Raw genomic sequence first — 15,646 nt, 5'->3', positions numbered from 1 at the left:
CTTTTCTAAAAAAAAAATGATAAATGTGCTTGGAGGTGAGTGAATGTCTATGTTCTTTCTTTTAATTCTTATAAATAAAATCTCATCAAGAAAAAATATTTGCAAATGTAAGTATGCATTCAAATTTCTTCATTCCTGCAACCAGATACATGCGAATAATAGCATGCAGCAGCAGCTGCCAGCCTGCCACCAAGTATCTTGATATTCAGGTACTCAAGCTGCCGATTTTTCAGATTTGCTTTACATTCTTCTCATAAAGAGCTGGCAATGGCATCGCATCACTCACTGTGAAACTTTTCTTAAGGCATCACTCGGCTGAATATCTGAAGCTTCGAATGGCGATAAGGCATCATGTTCCATGTACTAGCCGCTGCTAACCAATGCCAGTTAGCAACAACAACAACCGCAACAAAAAAACCAAGGGTGTGCATGTCCTCGACGCAATAATTTACCATGCTGGCAGTGCATAATTCTGAAATCAACTCCAGAAATACGTGATTCCTTTGCCCCAGAAAGGTACTTTGTCAGCACCTGCTATATTAAGTCAGTTCAGCCCCTCTTTTCTTCAGTCGCTCTGAAGGAACAGTTATTTGAGCAAGCAAGCCCTAAATAGCACAGATTGTGTTGTAAACATCAGTTCTGTGTTTTGACTTTTGAGTATACTAGACGACCGCAAAGGGCGAGGGCGATCAAAGCTTTCAAACCATGGAAGTTGGAATATTTAGAGACCGATCATAAAATCCTTGAAGCATAATGTAATGGATATTTAGCTATGTATGATGTTCATACATCGCGTTATATATTACTCCCTCCGTTCCTAAATATAAGTCTTTTTAGAGATTTCACTAGGAGACTACATACGGAGCAAAATGAGTGAATCTATACCTTAAAATATGTCTATATATCCGTATGTAATCTCCTAGTGGAACCTCTTAAAAGACTTATATTTAGGAACGGAGGGAGTACATTCATGACAGGTTCAAGGCCAGAATAAAGGCATGAGATCAATTCATGTTAAGAAAAGGTATATATGCAGATATGCATGGTATAGATAGGTTTGGTCACCCAACATATGGTAAATAAGATATGTAATCATTTAGATCAGTAGAGACTGTAGAGTCATCGCTGCATGTACCATCGGTGTCGAAAATGATATCATCATTTTTTTTCTTTGAGAAAAAATGACATCATTGCCTAAGCAGCCCTTCATGGGGCATGTGTTTGATGGGCTGTCGTTGGCAAACGCAGAAACCTCTTCCATATCATGGTGCAATCCCCAATAATACTTGTTTGTTTTTGATAGAATGTCTTCTGATTGTAAAGTTGTATCGTCAAGGTAATTTGCAACATACTTTATCTGTGAGAGAATATGGTTTAATTCGTTGTCTTCAGGAGTTGATCATGTTGTGAAGTTGGTATTTATGAGGTGATAAAGTTTCTTTACTTCCGTGTGATTTCCACTCACCAGCTACTGCTCAGATAGTCTATGATTCCTTCTTCTTTTTTAAAGCATTCTTGTTGCTTTAAAGAGAGAATGTTATCTTAGCCTTGTTTTTGCTGAAAATCTCAGTGCTAAAATACATTTCATGCAACTTTGGAACAGCTTGTTTATTTGTTCACTAGCTGCTTATTAGTGCACCTTGAGCAGATTGCAGAAATGCTGATGTTTCACTAGGCTGGTCCTTTAGAGTTCCAGTTCCCAACTTGGCAGGTTCATCCGTTGAGGACCAACTCAAAGGTAAAGACGTGAGCATTTGGATTCATTGGTTTCCCATACCGTGTTCATTTCTTGTTGCAAGTGTACATGGCGATTGATCCATCAGCGTGATTGCTCCATCCTTGTTGGCATAAAGCGACTATTTTTCCTTACCCTTTTTTTTTCTGAGTACAGGTCAATGCTAATTCAAATATGTTTGTGCGATATTGGAACAAGTGGATTATTTGTTCATACATACTTAACCCTGCCCCAACAACCGCCGACGGCCGACTACATACATCTTGTGCAGGTTCGGTATATGTATTTCAAGTCTTTCACAACTTTCAAGCACTTGTTGAGAGACAATTTGATTGTAAAATTCTAGCTGTACAATTCGACTAGGGAGGGGAATATAGAAATATAAATTCCTTTTTCCAACAAATTGGCATCTCACACCATGTGTCCTGCCCTCATGCTCATCAACAAAATGGATGTGTTGAACGTAAGCATAGGCACATCGTTGAGGTAGGACTAGCATTACTTGTTGCTGCCTCCATGCCTTTAAAATTTTAGGATGAAGCCTTTCTCACCACAGTTCGCCTTTTCAATGTATTTCCTAGTCGTGTTATTCATAATGGAACTCCGGTAGACCGTCTCTTACACACAAAACCTGATTACAAGATTTTACGAGTGTTTGGGTGTGCCTGTTGGCCCAATCTTCGCCCTTACAATAATCGCAAGCTCATGTTTCGGTCAAAACAATGTGTTTTTATGGGTCCACGACACAAAGGTGTAAAACGCCTTGATGTACCCACTAGTCGTGTCTACATTTCTCGTGATGTTGGTCCGATGAGACTATTTTTCCTTCTGCACAACTTCGTTCAAATGCTGGTGCCCATCTCAAACAAGAAATTCTCCATCTAATTCCACATATCCTCGGTGGCAATCAAGGGGAACATTTTATTAGTAATGATTTATTGTCGATTAATCCTTCTCCTAATGATGCACATGAGTGTTGTGATGACGCAAGAAAAAACAGTGCAGAAAATCATGAAGAAAATGGTCAAAATCATCATTTTATGCCCACTGAACAAGGTAGAGGCGCTACAGCAGATCCTCCTCGGGAGGACAGTGAATTCGCCTCGGGGCTTGTTCGGTTAATCCCACCAAGGAGGGGATTGAAGAGGATTGGAGGGGATTGAGGTGGAATTTGACTTGTAGGGGATTTAATCCCTCCCAATCCCCTCCAAACCCCTTCAATTTTGGAGGAACCGAACAAGGCTTCAGGATTCTCCCCATGCAGGTCCGCGTCGCGTCAATCTTCTTCGGGATCCTTGCCGCACCAGCCAGAGAGATCCGCTATGGAATTTGCGCCATATTAGGACGCCAGCCGCGGGTCCCCCGACCGCGATGGCACGCTCCAATCTGATGGGACCATGCGGACTCATGCAGATCACCATGCGCACGTGATGTTCCATGATGAACCACGCCACTACACGCAGCGTACGTCGCAACAGGACCTTGGCTCAGTGTCCCGTGTCGCGCCTGCTGGGACCACCACATCATTGGCTCGTGATGAGCCATCTGAAGGCGTGTGATCTTCTGCACTGCTCGGTTCCTTCGCGTTGTGTTCTCCATCCGCAGAAGATCCGCCCGAACAGCCGTCGCTCGACAGATTCTCGTTGGGGTCGAGTGTTGCGCCCCCTGCCGAATCTTATGAGACAGGTCCTTCACCACCACAGACAAGGATTGAAAGGGGAGTAACTCAGCTGAAAAAGTTATAAAAACATAACAAAATTTGGTCTTTCTTGTGACAAAACTGAACCAAATACTATTGCAGAAGCCTTGAGAGATCCACGGTGGAAGAAGGCCATGGAAGATGAGTTTATGGCACTCCAGAAAAACATGGCACTTAGTTCCTTCTAGTCAAGGTAAAAATGTCATTGACTGCAAATGGGTATTCAGGATTAAAAAGAAGTCTGATGGCACTATAGATTGCTATAAAGCTAGATTTGGTTGCAAAATGTTTTACTCAAAGGTATGCCATATGTTGGAAATATGCCCTAGAGGCAATAATAAATTAGTTATTATTATATTTCTTTGTTCATGATAATTGTTTATTATCCATGCTATAATTGTATTGATTGGAAACACAATACTTGTGTCGATACATAGACAAAACACTGTCCCTACTAAGCCTCTAGTTGACTAGCTCGTTGATCAAAGGTGGTCAAGGTTTCCTGACCATAGGCAAGTGTTGTCACTTGATAACGGGATTGTTGGGGAACGTCGCATGGGAAACAAAAATTTTCCTACGCGCACGAAGACCTATCATGGTGATGTCCATCTACGAGAGGGGATGAGTGATCTACGTACCCTTGTAGACCGTACAGCAGAAGCGTTAGTGAACGCGGTTGATGTAGTGGAACGTCCTCACGTCCCTCGATCCGCCCCGCGAACTATCCCGCGATCAGTCCCATGATCTAGTGCCGAACGGACGGCACCTCCGCGTTCAGCACACGTACAGCTCGACGATGATCTCGGCCTTCTTGATCCAGCATGAGAGACGGAGAGGTAGAAGAGTTCTCCGACAGCGTGACGGCGCTCCGGAGGTTGGTGATGATCTTGTCTCAACAGGGCTCCGCCCGAGCTCCGCAGAAACACGATCTAGAGGTAAAACCGTGGAGATATGTGGTCGGGCTGCCGTGGCAAAGTTGTCTCAAATCAGCCCTAAAACCCCACTATATATAGGAGGAGGAGGGGGGAGACTTGCCTTGGGGTCCAAGGACTCCCAAGGGAGTCGGCCGAGCCAAGGGGGAAGGTCTCCCCCTCCCAAACCGAAATCCACTTGGTTTGGAAGGTGGAGTCCTTCCCTTTCCCACCTCCTTTTTTTTTTCCTTTCCTCTTTGATTTTCTTTCCTATGCGCATAGGCCTCTCTTGGGCTATCTCACCAGCCCACTAAGGGCTGGTGCGGCACCCCAAACACCCATGGGCTTCCCCGGGGTGGGTGGACCCCCCCCCCCCCCCCCCGGTGAACTCCCGGAACCCATTCGTCATTCCCGGTACATTCCCGGTAACTCCGAAAACCTTCCGGTAATCAAATGAGGTCATCCTATATATCAATCTTCGTTTCCGGACCATTCCGGAAACCCTCGTGACGTCCGTGATCTCATCCGGGACTCCGAACAACATTCGGTAACCAACCATATAACTCAAATACGCATAAAACAACGTCGAACCTTAAGTGTGCAGACCCTGCGGGTTCGAGAACTATGTAGACATGACCCGAGAGACTCCTCGGTCAATATCCAATAGTGGGACCTGGATGCCCATATTGGATCCTACATATTCTACGAAGATGTTATCGTTTGAACCTCAGTGCCAAGGATTCATATAATCCCGTATGTCATTCCCTTTGTCCTTCGGTATGTTACTTACCCGAGATTCGATCGTCAGTATCCGTATACCTATTTCAATCTTGTTTACCGGTAAGTCTCTTTACTCGTTCCGTAATACAAGATCCCGCAACTTACATTAAGTTACATTGCTTGCAAGGCTTGTGTGTGATGTTGTATTACCGAGTGGGCCCTGAGATACCTCTCCGTCACACGGAGTGACAAATCCCAGTCTCGATCCATACTAACTCAACGAACACCTTCGGAGATACCTGTAGAGCATCTTTATAGTCACCCAATTACGTTGCAACGTTTGATACACACAAAGCATTCCTCCGGTGTCCGTGAGTTATATGATCTCATGGTCATAGGAACAAATACTTGACACGCAGAAAACAGTAGCAACAAAATGACACGATCAACATGCTACGTCTATTAGTTTGGGTCTAGTCCATCACATGATTCTCCTAATGATGTGATCCCGTTATCAAGTGACAACACTTGCCTATGGCCAGGAAACCTTGACCATCTTTGATCAACGAGCTAGTCAACTAGAGGCTTACTAGGGACAATGTTTTGTCTATGTATCCACACAAGTATTGTGTTTCCAATCAATGCAATTATAGCATGGATAATAAACGATTATCATGAACTAAGAAATATAATAATAACTAATTTATTATTGCCTCTAGGGCATATTTCCAACAGTCTCCCACTTGCACTAGAGTCAATAATCTAGTTCACATCACCATGTGATTCCAACGGATCCAACACCCATATAGTTATGGGGTCTGATCACGTCTTGCTCGTGAGAGAGGTTTTAGTCAACGGTTCTGAAACTTTCAGATCCGTGCGTTCTTTACAAATCTTTATGTCATCTTATAGATGCTGCTACTACGTGCTATTCGGAAATGCTCCAAATATCTACTCTATTATACGAATCCGTTTCACTACTCATAGTTATTCGGATTAGTGTCAAAGCTTGCATTGACGTAACCCTTTACGACAAACTCTTTAACCACCTCCATAATCGAGAAAAATTCCTTAGTCCATTAGTTACTAAGGATAAATTTCGACCGCTGCTAGTGATGCAATCATGGATCACTCTCTGTACCTCTCAACATACTTTGAGTCAAGGCACACATCAGGTGCGGTACACAGCATGGCATACTTTAGATTCTACGGCTAAGGCATAGAAGACGACCTTCGTCTATTCTCTTTATTCTGCCGTGGTCGGGTTTTGAGTCTTACTCAAATTCACACCTCACAACGCAACCAAGAACTCCTTCTTCTGCTGATCTATTTTGAACTCTTTCAAAAACTTGTCAAGGCATGCATCTTGTTGAAACTTCTATTAAGCGCTTTCGATCTATCTCCATAGATCTTTGATGCTCAACGTTCAAGTAGCGCAATCCAGGTACTCCTTTGAAAACTTCTTTCAAACAACCTTGTATGCTTTACAGAAATTCTACATTACTTCTGATCCACAATATGTCAACCACATATACCTATCAGAAATTCTATAGTGCTCCCACTCACTTCTTTGTAAATACAAGTTTCTCATAAACCTTGTACAAACCAAAAATCTTTGATCATCTCATCAAAGTGTATATTCCAACTCCGAGATGCTTGCACCAGTCCATTGAAGGATCACTGGAGCTTGCATACTTGCTAGTATCTTTAGGATCGACAAAACCTTCTGGTTGTATCACATACAATGTTTGCTCAAGGAAACCGTCGAGAAAACAATGTTTTGACATCCTACGTGCAATATTTCATAAATAATGCATCAACAACTAACATAATTCTAACAGACCTTTAGCATCGCTACGAGTGAGAAAGTCTCATCATAGTCAACTGTTTGATCTTGTCGAAAACATCTTTGCGACAAGTCGAGCTTTTCTTAATAGTGACTTATCACCATCATCGTTTGTCTTCTTTTAAAGATCCATTTTTACTCAATAGTCCTATGACCATCAAGTAGTTCTACCAAAGTCTACACTTTGTTTTCACACATGGATCCTCTCTCGGATTTCATGGCTTCCAGCCATTTGTCGTAATCTGGGCCCACCATCGCTTTCTCCATAACTCGTAGGTTCACTGTTGCTCAACAACATGACCTCCAAGACAGGGTTACCGTACTACTCTGCAGCAGTACGCGACCTTGTCGACCTACGAGGTTTGTAGTAACTTGATTCGAAGCTCAATGATCATCATCATCAGCTTCCACTTCAATTGGTGTAGGCGCCACATGAACAACTTCCTGCGCCCTGCTACACACTGGTTGAAGTGATGGTTCAATAACCTCATCAAGTTCTACTACCCTCCCACTCAATTCTTTTGAGAGAAACATTTCCTCGAGAAAGGATCCGTTTCTAGAAACAAACACTTTGCTTTCGGATCTGAGATAGGAGATGTACCCAACTGTTTTGGATATCCTATGAAGATGCATTTATCCGCTTTGGGTTCGAGCTTATCAGACTGAAACTTTTTCACATAAGTGTCGAAACCCCAAACTTTCAAGAAACGACAGTTTAGATTTCTCTAAACCTCAGTCTATACTGTGTCATCTCAACGGAAATATGCGGTGCCCTATTTAAAGTGAGTGCGGTTGTCTCTAATGCATAACCCATAAACGATAGTGGTAATTCGATAAGAGACATCATAGTATGCACCATACCAAATAGTGCGTGGCTATGACGTTCAGACACATCATCACACTATGATGTTCCAGGTGGCATGAACTGCGAAACAATTTCCACATTGTCTTAACTGTGTACCAAAACTCGTAACTCGGATATTCATTTCTATGATCATATCGTGGACAGTTTATCCTCTTGTTACGACGAACTTCACTCTGAAACGGAATTGAATTTTTCAACATTTCAGACTTGTGATTCATTAAGTAAATACTCCTGTATCTACTCAAATCGTCAGTGAAGTAAGAACATAATGATATCCACTTCGTGCCTCAGCACCCATTGGACTGCATACATCGAAATGTATCACTTCCAACAAGTTACTATCTTATTTCATCTCAATGAAAACAAGGCCTTGCTCATGTGGTATGATTTGCATGTCACTAGTGATTCGAAATCAGGTGAGTACAAAGATCCATCAGCATGGAGCCTCTTCATGCAATTTATACTAACATGACTCATGCGGCAGTGCCACAAGTAGGTGGTACTATCATCATTAACTCGTATCTTTTGGCACCAATATCATGAACATGTGTAACACTACGATCGAGATTCAATAAACCATTGAAGGTGAATATTCAAGAAAATAGAGTAACCATTATTCTCCTTAAATGAATAATCATATTGCAATAAACACGATCCAATCATGTTCATGCTTAACGCAAGCACCAAATAACAATTATTTAGGTTTAACACCAATCCCGATGGTAGAGGGAGCGTGCGACGTTTGATCATATCAACCTTGGAAACACTTCCAACACGTATCGTCACCTCGCCTTTAGCTAGTCTCCGTTTATGCCGTAGCTTTCATTTCGTGTTACTAATCACTTAGCAACCGAACCGGTATCCAATACCCTCATGCTACTAGGAGTACTAGTAAAGTACACATCAACATCATGTATATCAAATACACTTCTTTCGACTTTTGCCAGCCTTCTTATCTACCAAGTATCTAGAGTTGCTCCGCCTCAGTGACTGTTCCCCTCGTTACAGAAGCACTTAGTCTCGGATTTGGGTTTAATCTTGGGTCTCTTCATTAGTGCAGCAACTGTTTTGCCATTTCACGAAGTATCCCTTCTAGCCCTTGCCTTTCTTGAAACTTAGTGGTTTTACAAACCATCAACTATTGATGCTCCTTCTTGATTTCTACTTTCGCAGTGTCAAACATCGCGAATCGCTCAAGGATCATTGTATGTATCCTTGATATGTTTATAGTTCATCACGAAGCTCTCACAGCTTGGTGGCAGTGACTTTGGAGAACTATCACTATCTCATCTGGAAGATTAACTCCCACTTGATTCAAGCGATTGTCGTACTCAGACAATCTGAGCACATGCTCAACGATTGAGCCTTTCTCCTTTACTTTGTGGACAAAGAATCTTGTCGGAGGTCTCGTACCTCTTAACAAGGGCACAAGCATGAAATCACAATTTCATTTCTTTAGAACATCACTTATGTTCTGTGACGTTTTACAACGTTTTCGGCGCCTTGCTTCTAAGCCATTAAGTATTTTTGTACTGAACTATCGTGTAGTCATCAGAAACGTGTATGTCAGATGTTCACAGCATCCACAGACGACGCTCGAGGTGCAGCACACCGAGTGGTGCATTAAGGACATAAGCCTTCTGTGCAGCAACGAGGACAATCCTCGGTTTTACAGACTCAGTCTGCAAAGTTTGCTACTATCAACTTTCAACTAAATTTTCTCTAGGAACATATAAAAAACAATAGAGCTATAGCGCAAGCTACATCGTAATTCGCAAAGACCATTAGACTATGTTCATGAAAATCAGTTCAATTAATCATATTACTTAAGAACTCCCACTCAAAAAGTACATCTCTCTAGTCATTTGAGTGGTACATGATCCAAATCCACTATCTCAAGTCCGATCATCACGTGAGTCGAGAATAGTTTCAGTGGTAAGCATCTCTATGCTAATCATATCAACTATACGATTCATGCTCGACCTTTCGGTCTCATGTGTTCCGAGGCCATGTCTGCACATGCTAGGCTCGTCAAGCTTAACCCGAGTGTTCCGCGTGCGCAACTATTTTGCACCCGTTGTATGTGAACCTTGAGTCTATCACTCCCGATCATCACGTGGTGTCTCGAAACGACGAACTGTAGCAGCGGTGCACAGTCGGGGAGAACACAATTTCGTCTTGAAATTTTAGTGAGAGATCACCTCATAATGCTACCGTCGTTCTAAGCAAAATAAGGTGCATAAAAGGATTAACATCACATGCAATTCATAAGTGACATGATATGGCCATCATCACGTGCTCCTTGATCTCCATCACCAAAGCACCGGCACGATCTTCTTGTCACCGGCGCCACACCATGATCATCCATCAACGTGTTGCCATCGGGGTTGTCGTGCTACTCATGCTATTACTACTAAAGCTACATCCTAGCAAAATAGTAAACGCATCTGCAAGCACAAACTTTAGTATAAAGACAACCCTATGGCTCCTGCCGGTTGCCGTACCATCGACGTGCAAGTCGATATTTTCTATTACAACATGATAATCTCATACATCCAATATATCACATCACATCGTTGGCCATATCACATCACAAGCATACCCTGCAAAAACAAGTTAGACGTCCTCTAATTTTGTTGTTGCATGTTTTACGTGGTGACCAAGGGTATCTAGTAGGATCGCATCTTACTTACGCAAACACCACAACGGAGATATATGAGTTGCTATTTAACCTCATCCAAGGACCTCCTCGGTCAAATCCGATTCAACTAAAGTTGGAGAAACCGACACTTGCCAGTCATCTTTGAGCAACGGGGTTACTCGTAACGATGAAACCAGTCTCTCGTAAGCGTACGAGTAATGTCGGTCCAAGCCGCTTCAATCCAACAATACCGCGGAATCAAGAAAAGACTAAGGAGGGCAGCAAAACGAACATCACCGCCCACAAAAACTTTTGTGTTCTACTCGAGAAGACATCTACGCATGAACCTAGCTCTGATACCACTGTTGGGGAACGTCGCATGGGAAACAAAATTTTCCTACGCGCACGAAGACCTATCATGGTGATGTCCATCTACGAGAGGGGATGAGTGATCTACGTACCCTTGTAGACCGTACAGCAGAAGCGTTAGTGAACGCGGTTGATGTAGTGGAACATCCTCACGTCCCTCGATTCGCCCCGTGAACAATCCCGCGATCAGTCCCACGATCTAGTACCGAACGGACGGCACCTCCGCGTTCAGCACACGTACAGCTCGACGATGATCTCGGCCTTCTTGATCCAGCAAGAGAGACGGAGAGGTAGAAGAGCTCTCCGGCAGCGTGACGGCGCTCCGGAGGTTGGTGATGACCTTGTCTCAGCAGGGCTCCGCCCTAGCTCCGCAGAAACGCGATCTAAAGGAAAAACCGTGGAGGTATGTGGTCGGGCTGCCGTGGAAAAGTCGTCTCAAATCAGCCCTAAAACCTCCGTATATATAGGTGGGAGGGAGGGGACCTTGCCTTGGGGGTCGGCCGAGTCCAAGGGGGGAGGACTCCCCCCCCCCAAACCGAGTTGGACTTGGTTTGGTGGGAGGGAGTCCCCCTTCCTTCCCACCTCCTCCTCTTTTTTTTTCTTTCTCTCTTGATTTTTTCTTCTTGGCGCATAGAGCCTCTTTGGGCTGTCCCACCAGCCCACTAAGGGTTGGTGTGCCACCCTCAAGGCCTATGGGCTTCCCCGGGGTGGGTTCCCCCCCCCCCCCGGGTGAACTCCCGGAACCCATTCGTCATTCCCGGTACATTCCCGGTAACTCCGAAAACCTTCCGGTAATCAAATGAGGTCATCCTATATATCAATCTTCGTTTCCGGACCATCCGGAAACCCTCGTGACGTCCGTGATCTCATCCGGGACTCCGAACAACATTCGGTAACCAACCATATAACTCAAATACGCATAAAACAACGTCGAACCTTAAGTGTGCAGACCCTGCGGGTTCGAGAACTATGTAGACATGACCCGAGAGACTCCTCGGTCAATATCCAATAGCGGGACCTGGATGCCCATATTGGATCCTACATATTCTACGAAGATGTTATCGTTTGAACCTCAGTGCCAAGGATTCATATAATCCCGTATGTCATTCCCTTTGTCCTTCGGTATGTTACTTACCCGAGATTCGATCGTCAGTATCCGTATACCTATTTCAATCTCGTTTACTGGTAAGTCTCTTTACTCGTTCCGTAATACAAGATCCCGCAACTTACATTAAGTTACATTGCTTGCAAGGCTTGTGTGTGATGTTGTATTACCGAGTGGGCCCCGAGATACCTCTCCGTCACACGGAGTGACAAATCCCAGTCTCGATCCATACTAACTCAACGAACACCTTCGGAGATACCTGTAGAGCATCTTTATAGTCACCCAATTACGTTGCAACGTTTGATACACACAAAGCATTCCTCCGGTGTCCGTGAGTTATATGATCTCATGGTCATAGGAACAAATACTTGACACGCAGAAAACAGTAGCAACAAAATGACACGATCAACATGCTACGTCTATTAGTTTGGGTCTAGTCCATCACATGATTCTCCTAATGATGTGATCCCGTTATCAAGTGACAACACTTGCCTATGGCCAGGAAACCTTGACCATCTTTGATCAACGAGCTAGTCAACTAGAGGCTTACTAGGGACAATGTTTTGTCTATGTATCCACACAAGTATTGTGTTTCCAATCAATACAATTATAGCATGGATAATAAACGATTATCATGAACTAAGAAATATAATAATAACTAATTTATTATTGCCTCTAGGGCATATTTCCAACATATCCTTGCACAGTTTTACTTGCTCAGGGTTCAGAGAACCACTCATCACAAGGAGAAAGAATGGAATAAAATAATGAAGCAAAGTACAGGATATCCATGGTGAATATTACTTGTGAAAGCAACTGCAATATTAACATTATACATTCAAGGGGTCGCCGTGTTCGAGGGGTTGACGTGCCTCTCTTGTCTTCTGAAGTCGAAGCTGTTTGAGGAGGAACCTTGCGGCGATGATGACGTGAAGACGGGTGGTCGGTTCTGACGCTGGCTCGGTGCAGGTCCAATGCTTTTTATCCTACAATACTCGTCGGCTGAGTCGAAGCTGCCTGGTCGCTGGCGCGTGTGGTGGACTGTTTGGCGTTGTACAATGCAGTCCTCTTCGCTCGTCTGCTGTGGAGGCTACATCGATGGTCGTCGATAGTGAAGTCGGAGTCGCTCTCGCGGAGGCGTGATGACGATGACGCCGGATTTCAACCTCAACGGAGCTCTTCCCCTCGGCGGCGTGTGTGTGTTCTTGTGTAGGTTGCCAGGTCGCGTTGTGTGCCTTGTTGTGGCGGACGCATTGTGACGGTTTTAGCCCGGTTTTCCGATTATTAACCGGGCAACTCTCTTCGACCTTTTTTAATGAGATCGGTACCTAAGGGACCGCGTTTCAAAAAACATTATACATTCAACAAAATTTCAATAATGCAACAGAAATCCATAATCTGTCTTGACGGCAAACAGACAGTAGAAAAATCGCATGATGACGAATTATTTTACTGTAGGTAATTAAGTGCTGCTTTAAATTGAGATCTCAACTTCATATCTTCTGTATTTTGCTTGTAGTAGATGATAGATAGATAGATAGATAGATAGATAGATAGATAGATAGAATACATGAATGTAACTAAATATAAATAGACTAGTTAGTACTTTGTTTGGTCTTCTTAACTAGCACATCTTGCTTCTTCTTATTGCCCCTCCCTTAATTAATTATACGTCATCTACACAATAATTGATCGTCATTTGTCAATAAAGATAAACTAGGTAAAGTCAAATATTCCCTACCTAACGCGGATCACATGCACACCAGTGAGCAATCACATGCACCAATTACCCACCCAACCCTCCTTGGGTGAATTAGGCTACTAATTAACGGGACTAAACCAGTCAGTCGTTTGGTCTCAATGGTGACAAGCATCTTTTTTATGCTAGAAAACGATGGTGGTGCACAAGTATGAATAACTTATTTAGATTGCGTACGCTAGTACACTAGAATAAAAAAAGATGGTGTTCATACATGATACATCAATCTATTTGATCCATCCATGAGTTGGCCTATAAATACACATCCCCACCGCCACCAGCTACAAATTCAGACAGCCTAGACTAGGTAGAAGCCATTTCATCTACATTACTTGGCATTCTTCTCGATCTCACAGATCGACCCATGGGCGATCACCCCAATTTCCGTTGTACTCCATTCGATGGGGGTGTGGAGAACACCGAATTTGAGTTCAGTAGCTTGTACTTGCACCACATTTATTCTGGACCATGTCAAACCCAATCAAACATCATAGGTGCAGATGCTACCACTGGGTGGGGCTCGACTGAAGTTAACAACTGGACAATATATGATGGGGTTGGGCCCTGCGCAAAGCTAGTGGCCCGTGCACAAGGGCTACATCTCTATGCTGGTAGTTGGCACAATACCTTCACCCTTCGGTTTGAGATTGAAAGGTATGTGTATATGTTATATTCTTTTTATTTCATATGTATGTAGGACATGCCATGTATTCTCTCATTTTGTGTAGCTTGCTAGTAACAATTTTTGTGCAAGGAACACAATCTAAAATTTACTATACATTCAGGATTATTATTTTCATCAGATCTATATTTAAACATCTAACAGGGTTGACAGGCCACCTTGCTTCTCACGCTGTCAGATTAGTGAGGGTATTTAAGTGCGCTAGATTTTACACAGGTTTAAGAAAAGCACTCTTCAGGTAATGGGAGCATCTGTTGATGAAGAAGGTGAGTGGTCTATTGTGGGCGGGACAGGTGAACTCGCGATGGCACGTGGTGTTATAACCAAAAAACTGCATGCACGAACAGATGGTGGAAACATAATCCAACTTACCATTCATGGCTTCTGCCGAAAGCTGGTGAGAAGGGAATGGTATTCAGACTTCTAGTGTTTTAATTATTTATTTGCATTTTTATTCACCCATTCTTTTTGCTCTATTAATTGTACACATACAGATGCCCACTCTCACAAAGCTTGGCCCATGGGGTGGGGATAGGGGGTTTGCTGTTGATTCAGAAAGACCCTTGAAGATAGAGAGTATCACCATTCTGCATGAAGGAATAATTGGTTCGATTGAATACTCTTACATTGACCAAAACGGTAACAATCGCACCGCAGGTCCTTGGGGTAGTAGGAACCCCAATCGCGCAGAGGTGTGATTATTTTTCTAGGTCTACTCTGAATTTAATTTACTTTATAGTTCATGCTAGTACTACTTTAACCTGCATGCGATTTATCTGTGTACACTCATGTGGTTGTTTAGGGGCCTGCTGTAATTTCCTTTATCCATGTGCAGATTGGGCTAGGCCATGGGGAGATGGTGACAGAAGTGTCTGGAACATTTGGCACACATTCAAATGGTGAGGCTATCAGCACACTCAAAATTGTCACCAACAAGAAAACATACGGACCTTATGGACGTATACCAGGTCCTAAACCTTTCAGAGCCGTCGCGCCACATGGAAAATCAATTGTTGGCTTCTTCGGGCGTACAGATAACATATTCCTCAATGCACTTGGTGTTTACATCGCCTAGACGGTCCAATGCTGGTTTCCTTTGAGCCATATTACATGGTTTAATTTCAGTGTTCATTCAATAAAATAAGACAGTTAGGGATCTTTGGTTATCTTACCTTCCTTGTATGCATTTGCGGGTGCTTTGTGGTCGCCATTTATGTTTTCTTGTGGGTTGTTATGTTGTTTGAATGAGAAAGTTTCATGGGAAATCACTTATATGAAAATTTATCCAGCTGGGCTCATACCCCTTTCCATTAA

At 43.3% G+C, this 15,646-nt stretch overlaps 1 protein-coding gene across 1 annotated transcript; it reads left to right on the top strand.

Annotated features, from left to right (window-relative positions):
- The first annotated feature begins 13,914 nt into the window (after positions 1-13,914).
- LOC123410252 lies at positions 13,915-15,646 on the top strand. Its single transcript, XM_045103162.1, has 4 exons — positions 13,915-14,304; positions 14,549-14,729; positions 14,827-15,024; positions 15,168-15,646. Exons 1-4 carry the CDS (start codon positions 14,015-14,017, stop codon positions 15,405-15,407), a joined length of 909 nt encoding a protein of 302 aa, XP_044959097.1. The 5' UTR covers positions 13,915-14,014; the 3' UTR covers positions 15,408-15,646.

Source organism: Hordeum vulgare, chromosome 7H (genome assembly GCF_904849725.1).
Source record: "Hordeum vulgare subsp. vulgare chromosome 7H, MorexV3_pseudomolecules_assembly, whole genome shotgun sequence".
Lineage (NCBI taxonomy): Eukaryota > Viridiplantae > Streptophyta > Magnoliopsida > Poales > Poaceae > Hordeum > Hordeum vulgare.
The sequence above is the reverse complement of the archived record's forward strand: the minus strand, read 5'-3'. Positions and strand labels throughout refer to the sequence as shown.

What these genes read in the sequence shown, in the direction of transcription:
- LOC123410252 (XM_045103162.1), top strand. Translation starts at nt 14,015, where the DNA reads ATGGGCGATCACCCCAATTTCCGTTGTACTCCATTCGATGGGGGTGTG. An exon ending in ATGGCTTCTGCCGAAAGCTG is followed by an intron (nt 14,730 to 14,826) that starts GTGAGAAGGGAA and finishes GTACACATACAG; the next exon opens with ATGCCCACTCTCACAAAGCT. An exon ending in GGAACCCCAATCGCGCAGAG is followed by an intron (nt 15,025 to 15,167) that starts GTGTGATTATTT and finishes ATCCATGTGCAG; the next exon opens with ATTGGGCTAGGCCATGGGGA.